This window comes from Sabethes cyaneus, chromosome 3 (assembly GCF_943734655.1).
Source record: "Sabethes cyaneus chromosome 3, idSabCyanKW18_F2, whole genome shotgun sequence".
Lineage (NCBI taxonomy): Eukaryota > Metazoa > Arthropoda > Insecta > Diptera > Culicidae > Sabethes > Sabethes cyaneus.
The window spans coordinates 206224841-206246148 of record NC_071355.1 but is presented as its reverse complement, the minus strand read 5'-3'; the positions used below and the strand labels follow the sequence as shown (position 1 = coordinate 206246148).

Here is a 21308-nt window from a genome sequence, read left to right as displayed (position 1 = left end):
TCTTATGTGTGGCGTCATTTCTAAAGCTGAGTTGATTCCCAATAATTACGATTATATTCGGTTGAAATTGTTCGCTCTGTTGGTTGGTTTTCACTTTGCGTTGATCTGCCTATTGTTCCACTCCATTGTCAATTGAATCCATTGTTCAGTCAATACCGCGTGGTCGATCGATATTCGCGTTCGAGTACAAGTAAATAGTGAATGAAATTGAGATCAAACATGCCGAAAGATCAAAATTTAAGAATCTTATCCAAGCACGAGCGGATGCTCAAGGTGTCGCTAGGAAATGTAAAAGATTTTGTGCAATCTTACATCCCAGGCCAAGACACAGGTGCGCTGGAATTAAGAATGAATAAGCTGGATGAACTATTGGAGAAGTTTGTCGATGTGAGAAGCCAAATCGAGATCTTGTTGGAGGATACTGACAACGAAGAGGAATTCACGGATTCGGAAGAGACGGAAGAAGCAAGGTTGCGACGACAAGTTGCTATGCAAACCCGCCAGGATCACGAGAATGACCGGATCATCCAGGATTTTGAGAATGAAGTATATCGGTTGAAGCAGCTTATTATGAGTCATCTTCCTAGCACAAGCGAACGCCGTGCGCTGCAAGTACCCGCAGCTGCTGTTGAACCACACATACAATCCAAAGTGAAATTGCCCGAAACTACCTACCTTCAGTGGCAAAATGGCAGACTGGGTTACTTTTCGTGACACCTACAAAAACTTATCCACAATGATAGTAGGTTGTCTAGTATGGAAAAATTTACGTATCTCCGTACATCGCTAACGGGAGAAGCCTTGCAGGAAATTGCAACGATAGAGATGTCAGCAGTGAATTATAGAATAGCGTGGGAAGCATTGGAAACCATGTACGAGAATAAAAAGATGCTTGTAATGACGCACTTGGATACACTATTCGCCCAAGAATCAATGCGTCAAGAATCTTTTGAATCCCTCAATCGATTGGTCAGTGGTTTCGAGAAGAATCTCCAAATGTTAAGCAAGTTGGGAGAACGAACGGACGGATGGAGCACTCTACTGCAATATATGCTCTGTAAGCGGCTTCATCCAGCAACTTTAAGACAATGGGAGTCGCATTACAATTCGAAAGAAGTGCCCAAGTATGGGACTCTCATTGAGTTTTTGAAGGGATACCCGATCAGACAAACATAACAAAATTATAACAAATCATGATATTATGTTATGACGGTATTTCTAACATGATTTGCTATAATTTTGGTCTCGTAAGTAGTTAAAATATCAAAAATTCTATCAGAACTTCTTAGCAGCAGTAGCAAAAATGTAACAAAATTTGTTATGTTTTGAACAAAATTATATCAAAATTTGTTATGATATTTGTATCAGGTTTTGTTATAATTTTGTTAAAATGTAACAAAAACTTCTTGGCCTTTATCTGCTATATCGACATTTTATTTCGGCTAAATTGCCAAAAATAGTACAACTATTTATCAGAAACATTCACAAATAGCACAGAAAAAAACTTTCATGCATTTTCAAAAATCGCTCCGGCCTCGACCGGGGATCGAACTCACGACACATCGCACAGAATGCAACAGTCTTAACCTTTGTGCCAGAACTACTCTTGAATGAAGGAAGGTTAAATGTTTATTGGATTTGGCCAATAGCTCATTCGGGGTTGTCAGTTTTTGCTTCGAGGTGTCTATAAATAGATTATAAGCGATCACTCCAAAACCGATATCAAGAAGACGAAGAAATCCAATCCGTTCTATCAGTGTTGCGCCACTTTAAGAATGTTGCACGAATTGCCATCAAATATGGTCGGTGTTAAATCAGACTGGACCAAGTCGCAAATTCAAAAAACTGAGGCAATGACAGCTAGCGTTCAACAATTTTCTAAACTGCATCTTTAATCAGACTACATACATAAATGTTGCAAACAGCCACAGTTATCAGATGATTTCGAACGATTGATAGGTATTAACCATACATAGCAACAAACTCGGAACGCGTTTTTATCGAAGAGTTTTGTCGCTTGGTTCGGTTTGACTTAAAAACGTCCATATATTATCGGTGTTAAGTCAAACCAAACCAACTGACAAACTCTGATTTCGAGAAAAACGCGTTCAAAGTTTGCTGCTGCTGTGTAGTTTAAAGCTATCAATCATTCGAAATCATTTCATATCATTCATGTAATCTGATTAGAGTAAAATGTACCTTAGCAAATTCTCAATCGTTTGCTGTCATTACTTTTTTTTAAATTTTGCGACTTGGTTTATAAAAAATAATGCTATCAACATTTTTTGCAATGACTCCTATGTTTCAGTTTTCGAGTCTGTAGACTTTTCTGCTAATTTTAACAGGATTCAACCACAGAAAAGTTTAAAAACAACTATGAACTTAGCTATTTAAATGATGTGTACGGTTGAAAGCCCCATTATAAAGTAAATAAATAAATAAATAAATGATGTGTAGAAGAAACTATTTCTCAGTAATTATGCGATTTAGACAATTTTTTTGTTTTGTTGGTAAAGGATTGGAGAAAATTTTTACTACTTTTGAACTTTGTAAACGTACATATATCGAGATTATAAAAGATAAGATTTTATTTTATCGTCCATCCATATTTTATATGTTGTTTTGCTCAGTTATGTTCAGTTTCAAGCATCTAGCAATAAAATATAAGTGTGAGTGAACGAGACATTCTCCAACTATATGCCACTAACTAAACAAACTGGTAAACTTCATGGGGTTTCCCAAGCAAGACTTGACAGGAGCGGCGTGTTACTGCATCGAGTATGTTTCTTAAGGTGCATTTAGATTAGACAATTTTTTAGCAACATGTAGATGCGACATGTTGCTAGTTGTTGTTCGCATTAATCGTGGGGAGGACCAACCAGCACCAAACTTAGGATTTTTACATTCTGACCTAAAGCAAACAATCTGACAAAATTTGGTTCAAATCCGTGAAGGTCGATTACATCTCGAACACTTCGCGTACCGTACGCGTACGTATTAGACGTGATTTTTAGCTTTTAAATTTGCAATAATTTGAGAACGACCTAAGAAAAAAGTTTATATGACATAATTTGTTCAATGTTATGCGAAGAATTTGATTTTATTTTAGTTTTACAACACTTGTCAATTTTCAAAGATTATAAAAATTCCGAAAGAGTTCTTTACCAGATTTTAGAGCATTATTTGCGAGTTTAAAAAATCTTCAAAAAGGACAAGTTTTGAGATAATTTACAATTTATGATTTCTATTACGTATTTGCAAAGCTTTTTCTTTCAGTGTAATTGTTTACTGAAAATACACTGAATTTACTACAACTTTTCCTTTTACGTCATTTTCATACAATAAATAGTTTTCGAGATAGAATTTTTTGAAAAAAATAATCTCATTTCTAAATACGCTCTTTTTAAAAGTTACTCTTGACGAAAAAATATATTTCATGTAAAATGATTCGGTACGTGATTGTAATGTATTAGCAAAACTTCATTGCAATCAAACATAGTCGAGACAAACAGTTTGCAAGGTGGAACAAGCTGAAATTGCTCGGTGACAAAATAGTAACAAATTTTGATATAAGAACAAAACTTGTAATAATTCTGTTAGCCTCATTATTTGGTCTGATCAAAAATATAACAAATTCTGTTATTTCTATCTAATTGAGATATGTTTTTGTTATATGTTTGTTATAATCATTTACTCGGGTATTGTTCAGTGTTACAATCTATATCGCCACCAAAGACGCCTGCGACTGATGTTAAGAAATTGTACCGATCTTCGATGAGTCACACAGGTGTCCAGCCAGCCGCACAATGCTGCCTGTTTTGCGGAGAACCTGCACACTCTGTCTTTAAGTGTTCCAAGTTTTGCAAATTAAGAGTTTCTGAAAGAGTGGACGCAGTTCGAAAGAATTTACTGTGTTTAAATTGCCTTTCCCCAGCTCATATGGCCATATTTTGCACACGAGGGTCATGCCATCATTGTGGTCAGCGACTACTGCACGCGAGTCCATCGACGCACACAAATACGCAGCCGAAATCTGGACAACAGTTGAACAAGAAACCTCAATGGCAGCAAACGCAACCACCACAGAATCTAGCGAAGTCTACACCAAACAATCACTCAGCAGACACTCAATTCACACAGAAGGCCCACACTAAGTAACAAACATCAAATGCAAACACAGCTCAATTTCACATAAATGCCACAGACAGTCCTAGTACAAGTTGCCACACTGCTTCCTCAGTTAATATTCACCACACTTCACACACCGTACTTCTTTCCACGGCGATAGTAAGTCTCGGTGATCAATACGAGAATTCTATTCTCGCTCGCGCGTTGTTAGACTACGGTTCACAACGTTGTTATATTTCGGAAAACCTTTCCCAGAAACTTAAATTCAAACGAAGTTGTGAACTGCTACCAATAGTCGGAATTGGTGGAGCACGAACCTCTTCTACTCAAGCTGTTTTTGCTGAAGTTAAATCGCTCAATACCCCGTTCAAAAGACAGCTGAAATTTCACGTCCTTTCAAGGGTAACTGTAGATTTGCCAGTGAGGAGTATTGCGATAAACTCGTGGCAGATTCCAGCGAACATCGTCCTTGCCGATCCAACGTTCAACGAATCAGGAGCAGTAGATCTAATTATCGGAGCTGAATTGTATTTAGAGCTGATGATACCCGAATACCAAGCAAAATTGGACGAGTTTGGTCCAATATTGCAGAACACTCAGTTGGGATGGATCATAGCAGGTGTCGTTCCTGAAGTTTCAATTTGCAATAACGCCGTCACGTCAGAATCTTGGGAAGTACTTGAGAGTCAACTAGCACGGTTTTTCGAGCTCGAGTCGTGTCGAACTTCGAGCACTTTGTCGTTGGAGGAATCCGCATGTGAAGCATTTTTCGAAAATACAACCGAGAGAGATTCAACGGGTAAATTTGTAGTGCAGCTCCCAAAGAAGAAACTCATGCTTGATCGTCTAGGAGATTCAAAATCGACGGCACTTCGTCGTTTCACTGCGCTAGAGCGACGTTTAGGTGCTGATCCAGTTGTAAAGGAGACGTACACTAACTTCATTCATGAGTATCTGCGGTTGCAACATATGCGAGAAGTTCCGGTAGACCAAGAGGAAAACACACCTGGAACGCCGTATTATTTGCCGCATCACGCTGTAATTAAGCCGGAAAGTACCACAACAAAATTACGTGTGGTCTTTGACGCGTCTTGTGCCACGACAAGTGGGATTTCGCTCAACGACGCGTTGATGATAGGCCCAATTGTGCAACGGGACCTATATTCAATTATGCTTTCCTTTCGATTGCGAAGATTCGCGATAACAGCTGACATCGAGAAAATGTATCGCATGGTCAAGATGCATGCTAACGACCATCACCTTCAGCGCATTGTGTGGAGAGATAACCCTTCGGAACGAATTCGAACGTACGAGTTGTTAACGGTTACTTACGGGACCTCCCCTGCCCCGTACTTGGCAACTCGCTGTCTAAAACGTGTGGCAGAAGACTCTAAATTAAGATATCCTGCTGCAGCAAAGACAATTGTCGATAATTTCTATGTTGATGACCTTTTGAAAAGTGTCGATAGTATCGGAGAAGGTCAAAGAATTTGTGCAGAATTAATACAATTGCTAGGTTCTGCTGGGTTCACTTTACGAAAATGGAGTTCAAACTCACATATAATAATCGACCATATTCCTCAACCCTTAAGAGACGAACGGCGGTCAGCGGAGATCGACTCATTAGAAGTTAAAGCCCTAGGATTGAAGTGGATGCCACTATCGGATATGTTTAAGTTTTCTGTTCCTGTGTGGAGTTCATCTACAGAGATCAACAAGAGAATAATTCTATCCGATTGTGCAAAGCTCTTCGACCCGCTCGGATTAGTTGGACCTGTTATTGTTCGAGCTAAAATATTTCTGCAGGATCTTTGGAAATCAAAGTTTTCCTGGAACGAAACTATTACTGGCGAGCTTCGATCATGGTGGCTAGAATTTCGAGAAACGTTATCCGGGCTTACTCATATTAATGTTCCCAGGTGGATTGGCTTCAGTACGGAAACCGTTTCCGCAGAAATTCACGGGTTTTGCGAAGCGTCTGAAAAGGCATACGGCGCATGTCTCTATCTACGGTGTACCTCGGTAGATGGAAATGTAGAGGTCTCACTAATTACCTCGAAATCCCGAGTCGCTCCAATCGATGATGCTGCGAAGAAACGAAAAAGGATTTCTATTCCACGGCTGGAATTAACTTCCGCTCTTGTTTGTAGTCACCTATTTGAAAAGGTCATCCAAGCAATAAACCTTCCCATCCAATCGTATTTTTGGACTGACTCGATGATTACAAAATGTTGGCTGTCGTCACCTCCATCTCGTTGGAACATATTTGTTGCCAATCGAGTATCAGAAATCCAACACATAACGCGGAGTGGTGTTTGGAATCACATTTCCGGCGCAGAAAATCCTGCAGATGTACTGTCGCGCGGAATGACACCAGATCAGCTAGTATCACATCAGATTTGGTGGCAAGGACCGTCTTGGTTACGTTTAGAGAAAGAATATTGGCCAAGAACAGTCAAAATTCATGTGGATGGTTTGGACCCCACCATTCTGGAGGAGAAAACAACCGTATCAATGGCAGTCCAAATCATGCCACCCAGTTCCATTTTCACATTGAGGTCCTCGCTAACAGATCTGGTACGAATCGTAGCTTTACTGCTAAGATTTAAATTCAATTGTACACACCGTCATAGTCGCAAATTTGGCTTTGTGACTTACCAAGAGAAGGAAGATGCGCGTCATCAGCTAATCAGCTTAGCACAACGGGAATCTTTCGAAGAAGATATAGAGGAAATTAAGCGAAACGGGGAAGTTAAGTCATCGTCAAGAATTAAATCGCTAACACCTCGCGTAATAGACGGTTTACTTCTGGTTGGTGGCCGTCTTCGGAATGCTCAAATATCCGTAGGACGGATGCACCCTATCATATTATCTAGCTCCCATCCATTAACTGCGCTCATAGTGACACACTACCATCGAAACCTTTTGCATGCTGGACCTCAACTCGTACTGTCAAGCCTACGAGAACGATATTGGCCTCTTTCAGCTCGCAACTTGGTGCGTAAAATTATACACAAGTGTATACAATGCTATCGAACGAAACCGAAACCTCACGAGCAGCTGATGGGTGATTTGCCTGTCGAGCGCGTTACCCCCGCTCCGCCATTCCAGAGGGTAGGCGTCGACTACTGCGGACCGTTTCATATCCAGTACCCTCACCGGAAGGGACTCCCGATTAAATGCTTTATCGCGGTATTTGTATGCCTCGTAGTAAAGGCCATTAATTTGGAAGTCGTCGCAGATTTAACCACTCAAGCATTTATCGCTGCATTAAAGAGATTTGTTTCCCGTCGGGGTCTTCCCGAAATCATAATGTGTGACAATGCTACCAATTTCGTTGGTGCACGTCGTGAATTAGACGAGTTAAGGAAGCAATAATCAGAACTTTGCTCGAACCGTGTCACAAGAGGCAGCTCTGGACAATATTCAGTTCAAATTTATACCCGCAAAATCTCCAAACTTTGGTGGTCTCTGGGAGGCTTCAGTGAAGGCCACGAAGGGCCATCTAAAGAGAACCCTGGGAAATGCAGTCATCACCTACGACGAATTATGCACACTGGCAGCTCAGATCGAGTCCTGCCTCAACTCTAGGCCTATAACCCCCCTGTCAAACGACCCCAACGATCTAAAATTTTGACACCGGGACATTTCCTCATTAACCGACCACTTACGGCGATCCCAGACCATCCCTGGAGGATTTGAAGGAAGGTAGACTATCCAGATAGCAGCGAGTACAGAACTACGTTCAGCATATTTAGCGGCGATGGTCAACACAATATTTGTCAGAACTAAACTCTCGTACAAAATGGACTAAGCGACGAAACAACTTATTTGTTGGCACTATGGTGCTATTGGCTGGTAAACGGCTGAATAATGCGTACCGTCGGTGCCTTGTGCACGTGTAGGCATAAAATAGACCCTACAGTGATTCATAGCCTCTTATTCAGCAACTCCTATTCCTACCGCCTCGTGGTACCAGCCGGGATACGAGCAACTTTGGTGGAGATCGGGTAACCAACCCCGGTGGAAGCCAAGGTCGTATGCTGACAGGAAAGGAGGGCTCTTTCGAGCTTCGTTGGCCCTCCGGCGAAACAGGGGGTTGGTGTAGCAGGCTTTGCGAGCCATCACCACCAAAAACACTAAAGCACGGAACGAAGAACAAATATATTCTTACTGGAACAATCGGAATAGACCCACGCGACGAAAAAGGACTATGGATTGGAAACTCGGGACGTGGAACTGCCGATCTCTCAACTTCCAAGGGAGCACTCGAGTGCTCTCCGACGTATTGAAGAGCCGCAAGTTCGACGTCGTAGCGCTGCAGGAGGTGTGCTGGAAGAGCTCAACGGTACGTACGTTCAGAGATGGACATACCATCTACCAGAGCTGCGGCAACACACACGAGCTGGGTACAGCTTTCATAGTGATGGGCGAGATGCGGAAACGGGTGATTGGGTGGTGGCCAATCAAACCTCGAATGTGCAGGTTGAGAATCAAGGGCCGATTCTTCAACATAAGCATCATCAACGTGCACAGCCCTCACCTCAGAAGTACCGATGACGACAAGGATGAATTCTACGCGCAGTTGGAGAGTGAATACGACCGCTGCCCAAAACATGATATCAAGATCGTCATCGGGGATTTCAATGCTCAGGTCGGCCAGGAGGAGGAATACAAACCGGTGATTGGAAGGTTCAGTGCACACCAGCGAACCAATGAAATGGGCCTAAGACTTATCGACTTTGCCGCCTCCAAGAATATGGCCGTACGTAGTACCTTTTTCCAGCACAGAATCCACCATAAGTACACCTGGAGGTTACCAAATCAGACAGAATCACAGATCGACCACGTTTTGATCGACAGTCGGCACTTCTCAGACATTATCGACGTCAGATCCTATCGAAGCGCTAACGTTGACTCGGACCACTACCTAGTGATGGTTAAGATGCGCCCAAGACTCTCCGTTGTGAACAACATTCGGTACCGACGCCAGCCTCGGTTAGATCTCGCGCGGCTGAAGCAGCCAGACGTCGCCGCAAACTACGCGCATTCACTCGAAGCTGTACTGCCGGAAGAGGACGAGCTGGACGAAGCCCCTCTCGAGGACTGTTGGAACACTATCAAAACAGCCATCAGCAGTGTAGCGGAGAGCTCCATCGGGCATGTGGCCCGGAATCAGCGGAACGATTGGTTTGACGATGAATGTAGGAGGGTGATGGATGAGGAGAACGCTGCGCGGGCGGCCACGATGCGCAATGCCACACGTCAGAACGTGGAAAGACACAAACAGAAGAAGATGCAGCGAAACCAAATCTTTCAGGAGAAAAAGCGCAACCTGGAAGAGCAGGAATATGCGGAGTTGGAGCGGCTGCATCGTTCTCAGGAAACGCGGAAGTTCTACCAGAAACTGAACGGATCCCGCAAAGGCTTTGTGCCGCGAGCCGAAATGTGTCGGGATAAGACTGGCAGTATTCTGACGGACGATCGTGAGGTGACGGATAGGTGGAAGCAGCACTTCGACGAACACCTGAATGGCGCCCAGGCGGAAAACCATGGCGGCGGGGAAAGCGATTTCGACGGTGCAGCAAACGGGGAAGAGGTGCCAGCCCCAACGATAGGCGAAGTTAAGGAGGCCATCATGCAGCTAAAGAACAACAAGTCAGCTGGAAAAGATGGCATCGGAGCGGAGCTTATTAAAATGGGACCAGAAAAGCTGGCCGTTTGTCTACACCGACTAATTGTTAGAATTTGGGATACGGAACAGCTACCGGAGGAGTGGAAAGATGGGGTTATCTGCCCGATCTACAAAAAGGGCGACAAGTTGAACTGTGAGAACTATCGAGCGATCACCGTTCTCAATGCCGCTTATAAAGTGCTGTCCCAAATCATTTTCCGCCGTCTATCACCAATTGCGAATAGATTTGTGGGAACTTATCAAGCCGGCTTCGTCGAAGGTCGGTCTACAACGGATCAAATATTTACACTGCGGCAAATCCTCCAAAAGGGCCGTAAATACAGAGTTCCCACGCATCATTTATTCGTTGACTTCAAAGCCGCATATGATACCATCGACCGGAAAGAGCTATGGAAAATCATGGACGAGAACAGCTTCCCCAGGAAGCTCATCAAACTGATTAAATCTACGATGGATGGTACGCAGTGCTGTGTTCGGATTTCGGGTGGATTGTCAAGTTCATTCGAATCACACAGAGGGCTTCGTCAAGGTGATGGTCTTTCATGCCTGCTGTTCAACATAGCGCTACAAGGTGTTATGAACCGAGCGGATATCAACACGCGGGGCACGATATTCAACAAATCTAGTCAATTCGTCTGCTTTGCCGATGACATGGATATTATCGGCAGAACATCTGTGGCGGTGGCTGAACAGTACACCAGACTAAAGCGCGAAGCAGAAAAGATTGGGTTAAAGGTAAATACGTCTAAAACAAAGTACATGCTGGCCAGCGGAACCGAGGCCGAACGACACCGCTTGGGCAGTAGTATATTGATCGACGGCGATGATTTTGAGGTAGTCGATGAATTTGTCTACCTTGGCTCACTGGTAACGGCGGACAATGATACCAGCCGTGAGATTCGGAGGCGTATTATCAGCGGAAGTCGTGCTTACTATGGGCTCCACAAGCAATTGCGGTCGAGCAGACTAAGTCCCCGTACAAAGTGCACCCTGTACAAGACGCTTATTAGACCGGTTGTTCTCTACGGGCATGAAACATGGACAATGCTCGAGGAGGACCTGCGGGTGCTCGGAGTTTTCGAACGACGAGTGCTAAGAACGATCTTCGGCGGCGTACAGGAGAACGGAGTATGGAGGCGGAGGATGAACCATGAACTCGCACAGCTCTATGGCGAACCCAGTATCCAGAAGGTGGCTAAAGCTGGACGGATGCGATGGGCAGGGCATGTTGCAAGAATGCCGGACAACTGCCCTGCAAAGATGGTGTTCGCCTCTAATCCGGTAGGAACAAGACGACCAGGAGCGCAGCGAGCAAGATGGTTAGACCAGGTGGAGCGAGATCTGGCGGAGAGTACTCGGTGTCCGAGGAATTGGAGAGCGGTACACGCTATGTCCGAAGGCACATATTATTTAACTTTGATGCACCTCAGATTTTTCTTCACAGGCTGTTAGTATTGATCAAAACAATGAATTTAAAAAAGGTCTTAAAATATTCTATCTTGGGTTTTTTGAAAAATTCAATTTTTAAGTTTATATAGGGGTCATTCCCTGTCAAGTGATATTAGTCAGTGACATGCAGTGAAAAATGAGTTTTTTCGAAAATCTCAGAAAAATAGAGAAGCGGCACTGCAAGGGGGATTGATCAATCCGTACAAAACTTTGGGAAATTGAATGTGAGGTTGGAATGAACAATTATGCCAAATTTGGTTGAAATCGGAGGTGGTCGATTACAACGTGTAATATCGCTTGAGAGGAAATGACCCCTATATAAACTTAAATATTGAATTTTTCAAAAACCCCTAGATCGAATATTTTAAGACCTTTTTTAAATTCATTGTTTTGATCAATATTAACAGCCTGTGAAGGAAAATCTGAGGTGCATCAAAGTTAAATAATATGTGCCTTCGGACATAGCGTGCGGTAGCCCTCAACCGAGTTACATGGAGAAATTTTGTTCAACAGGCTTTGTCTTAGGACGGCAAGCCACCTAAATAAATAATGGTGCTATTACGCGAGGATAACATTCCTCCATTAAAATGGCGAATGGGAAGGGTCATTGAAGTACATCCTGCACCAGACGGCAACATCCGCGTGGTGAAAGTTCGCACCAAAGACGGTATTTTCACTCGAGCGATCTCTAAGGTCTGCATACTGCCAATATCAGACAATGAATCCTCACCAACAACCCACAAGGAAGAATAATTCTTTCCTTGTAGCGTCCAGGCGGCGCTGCGGAGGCCAGGGGGCCTCCGCTGCCAGTTAAGTTTTTTTCTTTCAACATTAAGTGCAAAAAGTAAGAAGAATGTTTATCCTCCATAGCGTTGATCCTGGTCGTCGCGGTGCAGCCCGCACCGAAGTCCTGAAGACGATTTCCTCAAGCCATATTCTACTCGCATCCCTGCATGTCATATCCAGCTCAGCTCCGTTCCTGTTTTAAGATTTGTTTAAGGCGTCAAGTATATAGTGGAGGTTAAGGAACCTCCACGCAAAGTTATGTGTTCCATATTCGTGTCTCGTTTTCGTGAAGTCAAACACTTTCTCATTCAACCAGCAGAGAGACAGCGATTATCATCACACAACAGGATCAACCAGTCAACGCGAAGGGTCAACCAACCGTCTGAAGTTGAGGCACTCATCCTGCTAACTACCACACCGTCGTAGTTCATTCATATCAATCTACCAACCATTAAGGAATTATTAAGAAGCAGATCATCCGTGCGATGAGAGGAGATCAGTTGCAGTTCATCGGCGGCGCTCTCTGCGCCAGCGGAGGCGGACGGCCTCCGCGTTCCAGGGAAGTCGTTAATCAATTGTCATTTATTTGTAAAAAAAAATCTCGTTCATTTGTTTCATAGATTTGTCATCACCAAGGGCTCGCCACCTGGACGGCCATCGAATTGCTGTCATGGAAGGCCACCGAATGCCCATCACGGAAGGCTGTGGCACCTGGAAGGTCAACGCAGTCAACGATGCAGATGCAACACGTGCAGTCAACATCCAGCTGATCAGTACTACCAGAGTGCAGAAGATGAAGCTTTCATTTATGACGAAGAAGGAGAATGATGCATCAATCTCGTCGATTCAGTCGACCCAGTTTGTAACATGTTATTTGGAGTTTGTTTTGTAGTTTTATGTAATTCGTATTTACTATGCTAGGAGTAAAGATTGAAACATGCATTTCAAGGCGGCCGGCATGCTCGCGCCGATTAGTAATTAAATTATAAATCTGTTCTAATTAACCCACTGCGTAATCATCAACGCAGTTATTTCGGATGCAAGAGCTTTAAGCTCCATTTGCTCTCTCTACGATACTCATTATCAGTCGACATACGATGATATTACCAACGATCGCTTCACGATCGCACTATATAGCCGAAGATGATTTAGATATTCGGTTTATCAGCAGTATCAAATTCAATTTATATCAGTTCGTAATAAACCGTCCACTAGACCAGTCGACTTTGTACTTAAAACCCGCTTGTACTATTTCAAATCAAATACAGTCCACAGTATAAGTTCTCAAGTTAAAGTGTCCGCGTATTTCCTGACGAGAAAGTCTCAGCACCGCGGAATAGAACTTTTTCTTCCGTGTGATATCGAACAAATATTTAAATTAATCTATTTTACATAAAAAAAATTTCTAGTAAAATGGTTGGTTCAAATTATATGATGATAGCAAAGTGATGATGATATGATAGTGAAATGACAACTAATTCTGCTTTCCTATTAATATTGTGAAACAGCAAGATTATCACGGCGTGGAATGGCCCATGCTATTAATTGCTTAAAAACGCGGAAACTATTTGGTAAAATTATGAATGCGCCTTTTATTTTGGTGTAAAACAAGCTAATTCATAATTGTGTAGAATGTAAAAGCATCAAACATAGCCACATCCAATAAAATCAAGCGATTATCCGCGATCTCATTCCACATGTAAGAAATCACGGTTTTCTCTTAAACTTTTACCACTAGTCGGTATGCAAATTTCATGATAAATACAGTCTATCTAATTGATATACTGTCATACTCGATGATTCGTCACAAAAACGGCATTAACTAGGCATAAATTGCAAAAAACTTCAAAATACAAAACAGGGGTAGAATGCATCACAGCGGGATCAAACAGTTATAAAATATTTTTAATTTGCAGTACATCTTTTGTTTCGGATTATTTATTAAAAATGTAGCAATATTATGTATTTTATAGGACTTAGAATTTGCCTTAAACCTAATTGTACATTGTTTAACTTACAATATTTCATCACATATCAGTTGGAGAAAAGTAGATGATTAAATTTTATTGCCAATTATGTTGAGATATGAACCCATTGTATCCCAGCAAACAAGCGTTTGTAACAAACGCTATAACGAACGCTTCCGCCATTTCAGCAGCCTAGTGTTAGGAATTTATACAACACGTAATTGAATGTAAAGTTTTTGGTTGCGTTTAACGCCTAGCTGGGCAAACTTGGTGCGTTTTGTCCACTGGCTTTGGCGTTCTGCCTCATATAATGATTTTGACTCTTGCCAAAAATCGTCAAAAATAACAATAAATACTGATTTTTGTTAGGAAATTTCACCAGAAGTAAGTGTAAAAAAGATCCCAAAGTCTTCTAGAAGTTGAAAAACGTTGAACAAACACGATGTTGCTCTGCAAAATGATGTTTTGCTTAAGCGGTGCATTCTGCACCACCTTACCCTACGTTCACTGTGTGGTGCGGTGGGTTGCTACCAACCGACTGCTATTGGTTTGGTTAGGGTCTCGGCCCTATTCAAGTCACATGGGCATGGACAATTTAAAAAAATAAATGTACTCACTCTAAACCCGAGGTTTACTTGAGGTTTACCATGCTGTTGGTGGTCCATGAGGTTTAACAAAATGGCGGGGCCGCCATCGCTATCCTGGACAATACGCGATCTAGCTGTTAACGAAGCACGGTTTGTGCGAAACTGGCTGCTTATACTCGACGCTAGTAGTCTTTCCACTGATGCTAGTTGCTTGCTGTTGGATGCTGCCGATTGCTGTTCGGCCAGCCTATCCCGTACAGGGCGCAAATTGACGACGCTACCTTCGTCCGGCGTTGTAGCGGGCCGGGAAAACTTGGAGCTGACGGTGGGGTCAGGAGCAGTCGATGACAAAATCGGGTGATGGTAGTAGCGTGTTCCGTGGTCGATCTAGTAACAAAATGTAAAAAACACCACACGACTAGTGATGGGGCAAGCCGTGCGCTAGAAGAAGATCACTTTAACCGAAATTGCAACTTCGTACTTTCGAACACAGCGATAAAGAATTTCGTTAGGCAGGTTTCGATCAAGGACGGTTATCTGAGGATCACCTTGCCCTGATCTTTCACTTTGATCTGACCTGTGGAAGAGGCAGGAGTTGTCCGTAAAATTGACTCACGATGTGATTTGAAAGCAAAGGTAGTGAAACGCATGAAGAGATCTTTTTTCTAGCCAGATAAGCAGTTTTTCCCATAGTTAGGCAGTGGTAGAATATTCCTCGTTTTAAAAGTGCTACCCGTGTGCGACCGCAGTTCGTGCCTGCAAGTGTGCTGCGAGGGGTAGGGCACCTATTATTGCCAGAAGGCGGTGTGCATAACTTGCGTCGTGTGTAGGGTTGGGACGATATCGATAAATCCGATAATATCGATACCCATATTTTAACGATACGATATCTGATACGCAGCGTCAAAAATATATCGGATATCGATAATAATTTTCGTATGCTGTGAATGAGAGTTATAGGTACGTTACCTAAGAAATCAAATGTCCGAGGTTTGGTGTACTATACCGTGCCGTATCGAAATCCGTACACCTAAGAACTAGACAATTTTAAATGGTCAATATAAAATTATGATATTGTAATAAGCAGTTCGTCATATTTTCTTTTGACAGTATAATGCTTATTTTAACGTTATTTGGAATAACAGGAAGCTAAAATTTATCCTAGTTATAAAAAATCGAGATCAAAATGTGCAGCTCTTGATTCAAAATCCGTACACTTTTTTAAGCCTGATTCGAAATCCGTACACCATGTTAAAAATCAATTAAAGTCCGCATAATTTTGAATCTAAATCCGTGAAAGCTTGATCGAAATGAGTTTAAAGTTTGTGGCTAAGTTGTTTTTGTTTATTTGACTAATTGCTTTATAAAATATGATTTTCTCAATAATTGACGCATTGTGTTTTAGTCCTGCTCATCTAAGAGTCGTTCACACGCACAGTAGGAACACTACAAGGAATCAATCTTTTTGTTTTAAAGCCAAATTATGGGTAATTGTTCATTTTCGGACGGAAAGTTAAAATATCAGGTTTGGTACTGATTAAATATTGCCTCTATTCATGGGACCACCCACTTGTAACAAAACCTCGTTTGTGTTAAATGTTCTTGCAGTCTTTTCCTTATGCCTCAGGAAATATTAGGCTTAGAAACAAACTTTTTTAACATTTTAGAGTAAATTAACTTGACTTATAAACAATATATAACACTTTTCTTGATTTTTGTTGCAAATTATACGGAAAGCTGAAAAATTGCAGAAGAGACTCCGGTATTTCGAGAGTACCAATTCTATATAGTAGCTCTTATCGTAGTGACCGGAACTTAAACTATCTCGATGCTTTATTAAAGGATTATCCACCATATATTATCGTAATTGCCATCTTCCAATTTATCGACATATATTTAGCTTTAGTTATTTCCATTTTGTTTGGTAAAACATAGAATAGAGTTGGATCGCTAAGGATACTGCACAGGTGTACGGATTTAGATTCAACTAGTTAAACTGAATCAAAATCCGTACAGTACTAATTATGATGAATAAATATTATTTCAATGCCATAATGAATGAAATTAAGCTGTAGAACGATAAACACCTTTAGTTCAAATTGATTTTCGGGATTTTAGATAGGAAAATCACTTCAAGTACGCTTTACACTTCATTTTATTGGAAGTTATTTTCTTAACAAATTGCTAACAACACAGCCAATTTAGAAGGAAATCTGATAGGCATTAACGTTTTAATTTTTATTAGTTGTATTTCGTGGCCTACTACCTATATTTTGACATTGACGTAATGCTAATAAACCACGGGTCTAGGCCTATTATTAATATTTTGCATTTAGACTGTTTAATACATATAATCAAGCAAATTGTATTAGGTGTACGGATTTCGAAGCTGTACGGATTTTGATACCGCATGGTATTAACTTTATTAGAACAAGTACTACGATGTAAAATTGGTGCATGTTCTTTGAAAAGTAACAGTAAATTTAAGTTTATTTGGAAAAGTATCCAGTCAGATAAAAAACAACTCGAAGACCCAAAATTAAAAAAAATCGCTTATGCAAAAACTTTGGAACGTTTTTCAAGGAATCGGAATTATAAGCATGTATGTAGTCAAATGTGCAGACTAAATTTAGTTTAATTTGAATGTAAGAGCCGATGATTCCATATTTGGCTAAATATGGGCAAATTTCTACTTACAGTAAAAAAAGGGTTGAACATTGTATTTCATTAAAATAACGGTTATCGGTAAGATATCGATATTTTAAAATCCGATATCGAGAGATACCGATATTAGATACAAAACTATATCGCGATAACGATAAACTACTGTTTTGCCCAATCTGGCCAACCCGAGCAACCCCCAAGGTTAGAGAGCACTCTCCCGACTGCGGGCGGGTCATCAGCGTTTATCAACAAGTCAACCTCCTCAATCGAGTTAGCGATAATAGGCAAATTAGACAACGTCAGCGAGCATCTGGGATATCATTCTGATAGTAGCACGTATGCAAATTTGATTTGATTTTGTGTGTCGACACGTGGTACTGCCGACCACAGATTTTTATTGAAAATTTTCTTGGAAAAGTAGCGATATGGAAAATGAACTAATATTTAAACTTACAAATAATACTAACAATATTAATTATTGAAGTTTGGCAAATATTAAATTAATTCTAACCACTATTTGCATGTGAGTTCGTTACAACCATTTGTCATTCGTGACCTGATTTACATTTACTTCTCATGGCAAGTGTTAGGCATCCTTAACCCATTCTGCCTTAGCGTATGAAATTTAACACGTGATGTCAATGTACGCCGCGACATTATGGCTTAAGGGGACATAAATGACTAAAAATTTTGAAAAAATCATTATTTTTTATTTCAGATTTTGGTTCTGCAGTCTTTTCCGCTTATTTTGATGCTAAATTTGTTATGATCCGACCACGGGAAGTGGCCGAAAAACGATCATACACATAAGCATTCCAGTGTGGCGTGGAACAACTTCGGCGGAATAAAACGCCTCTCCTGGAAAATCACGATTTTCAAACTTTATGTACCTTTTTCTCAGAAACTACACAACGTATTGTAATAAACTTTTTTTTTTGTTTTGTTGGTAGTAGCTTGACAAAGACTTTTATAACTTTTGAGGTTTATAAACGAAACACAGCCAGAGAAAAAAGAAAAACAAGACAAAATTTTATTTTTGTAGGTATCTATTTTTCTTCTTTTTCGTTTTTCTCAAGCTGTGTTTTGTTTACGAAACCGAAAAGTTATAAAAGCCTTTGCCAAGCTACTACCAACAAAACAAAAGAAAAGTTTGTTCCAATACGTTGTGTAGTTTCTGAGAAAAAGGTACATAAAGTTTTAAAATCTTGGTTTTTCAGGAGCGGCGTTTTATTCCGCCGAGGTTGTTCCACGTCGCATTGGATTGCTTATGTGTATGATCGTTTTTCGGTTACTTCCCGTGGTCGGATCATTACAAATTTAGTATCAAAATAAGCGGAAAAGACTGCAGAACCAAAATCTGAAATAAAAAATAATGATTTTTTCAAAATTTTTAGTCATTTATGTCCCCTTAAGCCATAATGTCGATAAAAACCCGATTTAATCCACCTAGTGGTGAAAGGAACCTTTGTTATACGGTCTTACTTGCTATTTGAGATAGAAATCGACACGTCTTTGGAGCATAACGCATCTGTTGGTTAACGTTGCGTAGTGCGTTGGTTTACATAAAATTTTTGAAAATTGAATAAGTATACAAAATTTGAACAAAATATAAATTTTGGTAGATCCTTTTTTCATGAAATTTCTGAGTAAGGATTAGTAAGTTGTTAATAATTTTCGTAAGTGCAAGTGAAAGTAAGTTGTAAGAGCAAATATTATTCTTTACCATATACATTGCGTAGTAAAGGTCTAGTTTATAGGTTTTGGAACTTTGCATAATTTCTTGTAATGCCATTCTATTTGATTCACATCAATAAAGTTTTCTTGAATAATTTTCATCAATTTTTATTAACCTTCGGTCACTCACTCTGTTGTATTTTGTATTTTAGACGCCATATTGTTATAAAGTTACAAATCGTTGTTTACCTAACGTATACCCGAGTAAATGATTAAAACAAACATATAACAAAAAATAACTCAATTAGATAGACATAACAGAATTTGTTATATTTTTGATCAGACCAAATAATGAGGCTAACAGAATTATTACAAGTATTGTTCTTATATCAAAATTTGTTATTATTTTGTTACAGAGCAATTTCCGCTTGTTCCAGTTTGCAAACTGTTTGTTTCGACTATTTTTGATTGCAATGAAGTTTTGCCAATACATTACAATCACGCACCGAATCATTTTACATGATATATATTTTTTCGTGAAGAGTAACTTTTAAAAAGAGCGTATGTAGAAATGAGATTTTTTTTTCAAAAAATTCTATCTCGAAAACTATTTATTTTATGGAAATGACGTCAAAGGAAAAGTTGTAGTAAATTCAGTGTATTTTCAGTAAACAATTACACTGAAAGAAAAAGCTTTGCAAATACGTAATAAAAATACTAAATTGTGAATTATCTCAAAACATGTCTTTTTTTGAAGATTTTTTAAAGCGCAAATAATGATGCAGAGTTGTTGCATTCTGTCGGTGTCTTTTCCGTTCATGTTTCCGCAGGATATTGTTCACAAAGTTGCTGTCATATCCATTCTGTTCGGCGATTTTGTGTATTTTCTCCCTTTCCGCATTAAACTCTTCTTTTTCCATCGGTATATTGAAAAGGCGGTGGGCCATCGAGTGGAATGCTGCTTGCTTTTGGGCTCCAAAGTGGTTGGAGTCGGATGTTATGAAACGGTCTGTTGAAGTTTGTTTACGGTAGATGCCAAATTTCAAAGTTTTGTCTTCTTTTATTGAGATGCGAAGATCTAAAAACGGGAGTGTACCGTCTTGTTCTTTTTCAACCGTAAATCTGATCGAGTCGTGTTTCGAGTTCAGTAGGTTGAGCGTTTGTGGCAAATAGCGTTCCTTCACCAAAGCAAACACATCGTCGACGTACCGCTTCCAAACCCGGGGGAACATTTTGTCTTTTTGTAGCTCGGTCTCAAAATCGCTCCTAAATATTTCAGCTAATAGCGGTGAAAGCTTACTTCCCACGCTAAGGCCAAAGTTTTGTTTGTAATACTTCCCGCGAAACATGAACAAGTTCTGCTTCATACACACCTGTGCCACAGAAAGATATGCCGCAATGTGGTTCGAGGGGACTTGTTTTCGTTCTAAATGTGCACGTAAGCTTTTTAAGGCGTCTTCAACGGGTACACTGGGGAACAGAGAAGCAACATCGAACGACACCATGATCTCACTGCGTCGTATCTCGAGGTCTTTAATCTGATCTACAAGTTCTATCGAGTTTTTTACACTCTTGCCGTGAGTCACAGGATATCGTTTGATCTCATCTACCAGCCACGCCGCCATTTTCTCGGTTGGTGTACAGATGTTTGACGAAATTGGACGCATAGACAGTGGATTCTTATGGATTTTGGGTAGGCAGTATAGTGAGGCGACCTTCGGGTTCGGTACGTAAAGACGTCGCTCAAGCTTTTCATCTCCCATTAGCCGTGCCACTTTTTGCCGAACAACGTTAGCCTCGTCTATCATAGTGTTGAGAGGATCTTTGGGTTTTCCATTTTTGAATTTACACTCTTCGTACGGACCTGCATTTATCATGTCGAGTACGCGCGAGTCGTAATCGTTTTTATCCATGATCACAATTGCATTTCCTTTATCAGCGCGGGGATAAATCGCGGGGAAGTGAGATCAAGTTAACAATTTCTCCCGCTCTTCGACGTGGATATAACCAGATAAACAATACGTAATCAGTTGGACATCGGCATCGTCCTGATGATAGGCCTAGAATGCCTGAAACCGGTCGACTCGTAGGTAAAAATAATTTTTATTAATATTGTTTTTATCCTTAAATGTTGTAAGAGTGATACGTGTTTGTGTCTTGTCCACCAATTTTATTATTGTGGTGTTCTTACGGTGGCACGAAAGCAAGAAAAAGCGCAAATAATGCTCTAAAATCTGGTAAAGAGCACTTTCGGAATTTTTAAAATCTTTAAAAATTGACAAGTTTTGTAAAACTAAAATAAAATTAAATTCTATGCATAACATTGAACAAATTATGTCATATAAACTTTTTACTTAA

The 21308-nt window shown here is 40.6% G+C and overlaps 2 protein-coding genes across 2 annotated transcripts; one reads left to right on the top strand and one right to left on the bottom strand.

The window, feature by feature from the left end:
* The first annotated feature begins 756 nt into the window (after nt 1-756).
* On the top strand, nt 757-7506 carry LOC128740628 (uncharacterized). Its single transcript, XM_053836190.1, has 3 exons — nt 757-1057; nt 3935-4154; nt 4209-7506. Exons 1-3 carry the CDS (start codon nt 757-759, stop codon nt 7504-7506), a joined length of 3819 nt encoding a protein of 1272 aa, XP_053692165.1.
* A 7023-nt stretch (nt 7507-14529) lies between these two features.
* On the bottom strand, nt 14530-20863 carry LOC128740627 (uncharacterized). The gene is made up of 3 exons (XM_053836188.1): nt 19793-20863; nt 14643-14999; nt 14530-14592 (listed from the first exon to the last, which is right to left on the bottom strand). Exons 1-3 carry the CDS (start codon nt 20861-20863, stop codon nt 14530-14532), a joined length of 1491 nt encoding a protein of 496 aa, XP_053692163.1.
* Between the last annotated feature and the right edge of the window lie 445 nt (nt 20864-21308).

Coding starts and splice junctions, on each gene's coding strand:
- LOC128740628 (XM_053836190.1), top strand. CDS start 757: ATGGAAAAATTTACGTATCTCCGTACATCGCTAACGGGAGAAGCCTTG. Junction 1,058..3,934: donor TCTACTGCAATATATGCTCT/GTAAGCGGCTTC, acceptor GCCTTTCCCCAG/CTCATATGGCCATATTTTGC. Junction 4,155..4,208: donor ACACAGAAGGCCCACACTAA/GTAACAAACATC, acceptor TGCCACAGACAG/TCCTAGTACAAGTTGCCACA.
- LOC128740627 (XM_053836188.1), bottom strand. CDS start 20,863: ATGGATAAAAACGATTACGACTCGCGCGTACTCGACATGATAAATGCA. Junction 15,000..19,792: donor ATGGATATGACAGCAACTTT/GTGAACAATATC, acceptor TTTTGTTACTAG/ATCGACCACGGAACACGCTA. Junction 14,593..14,642: donor AAGTAAACCTCGGGTTTAGA/GTGAGTACATTT, acceptor TGACTTGAATAG/GGCCGAGACCCTAACCAAAC.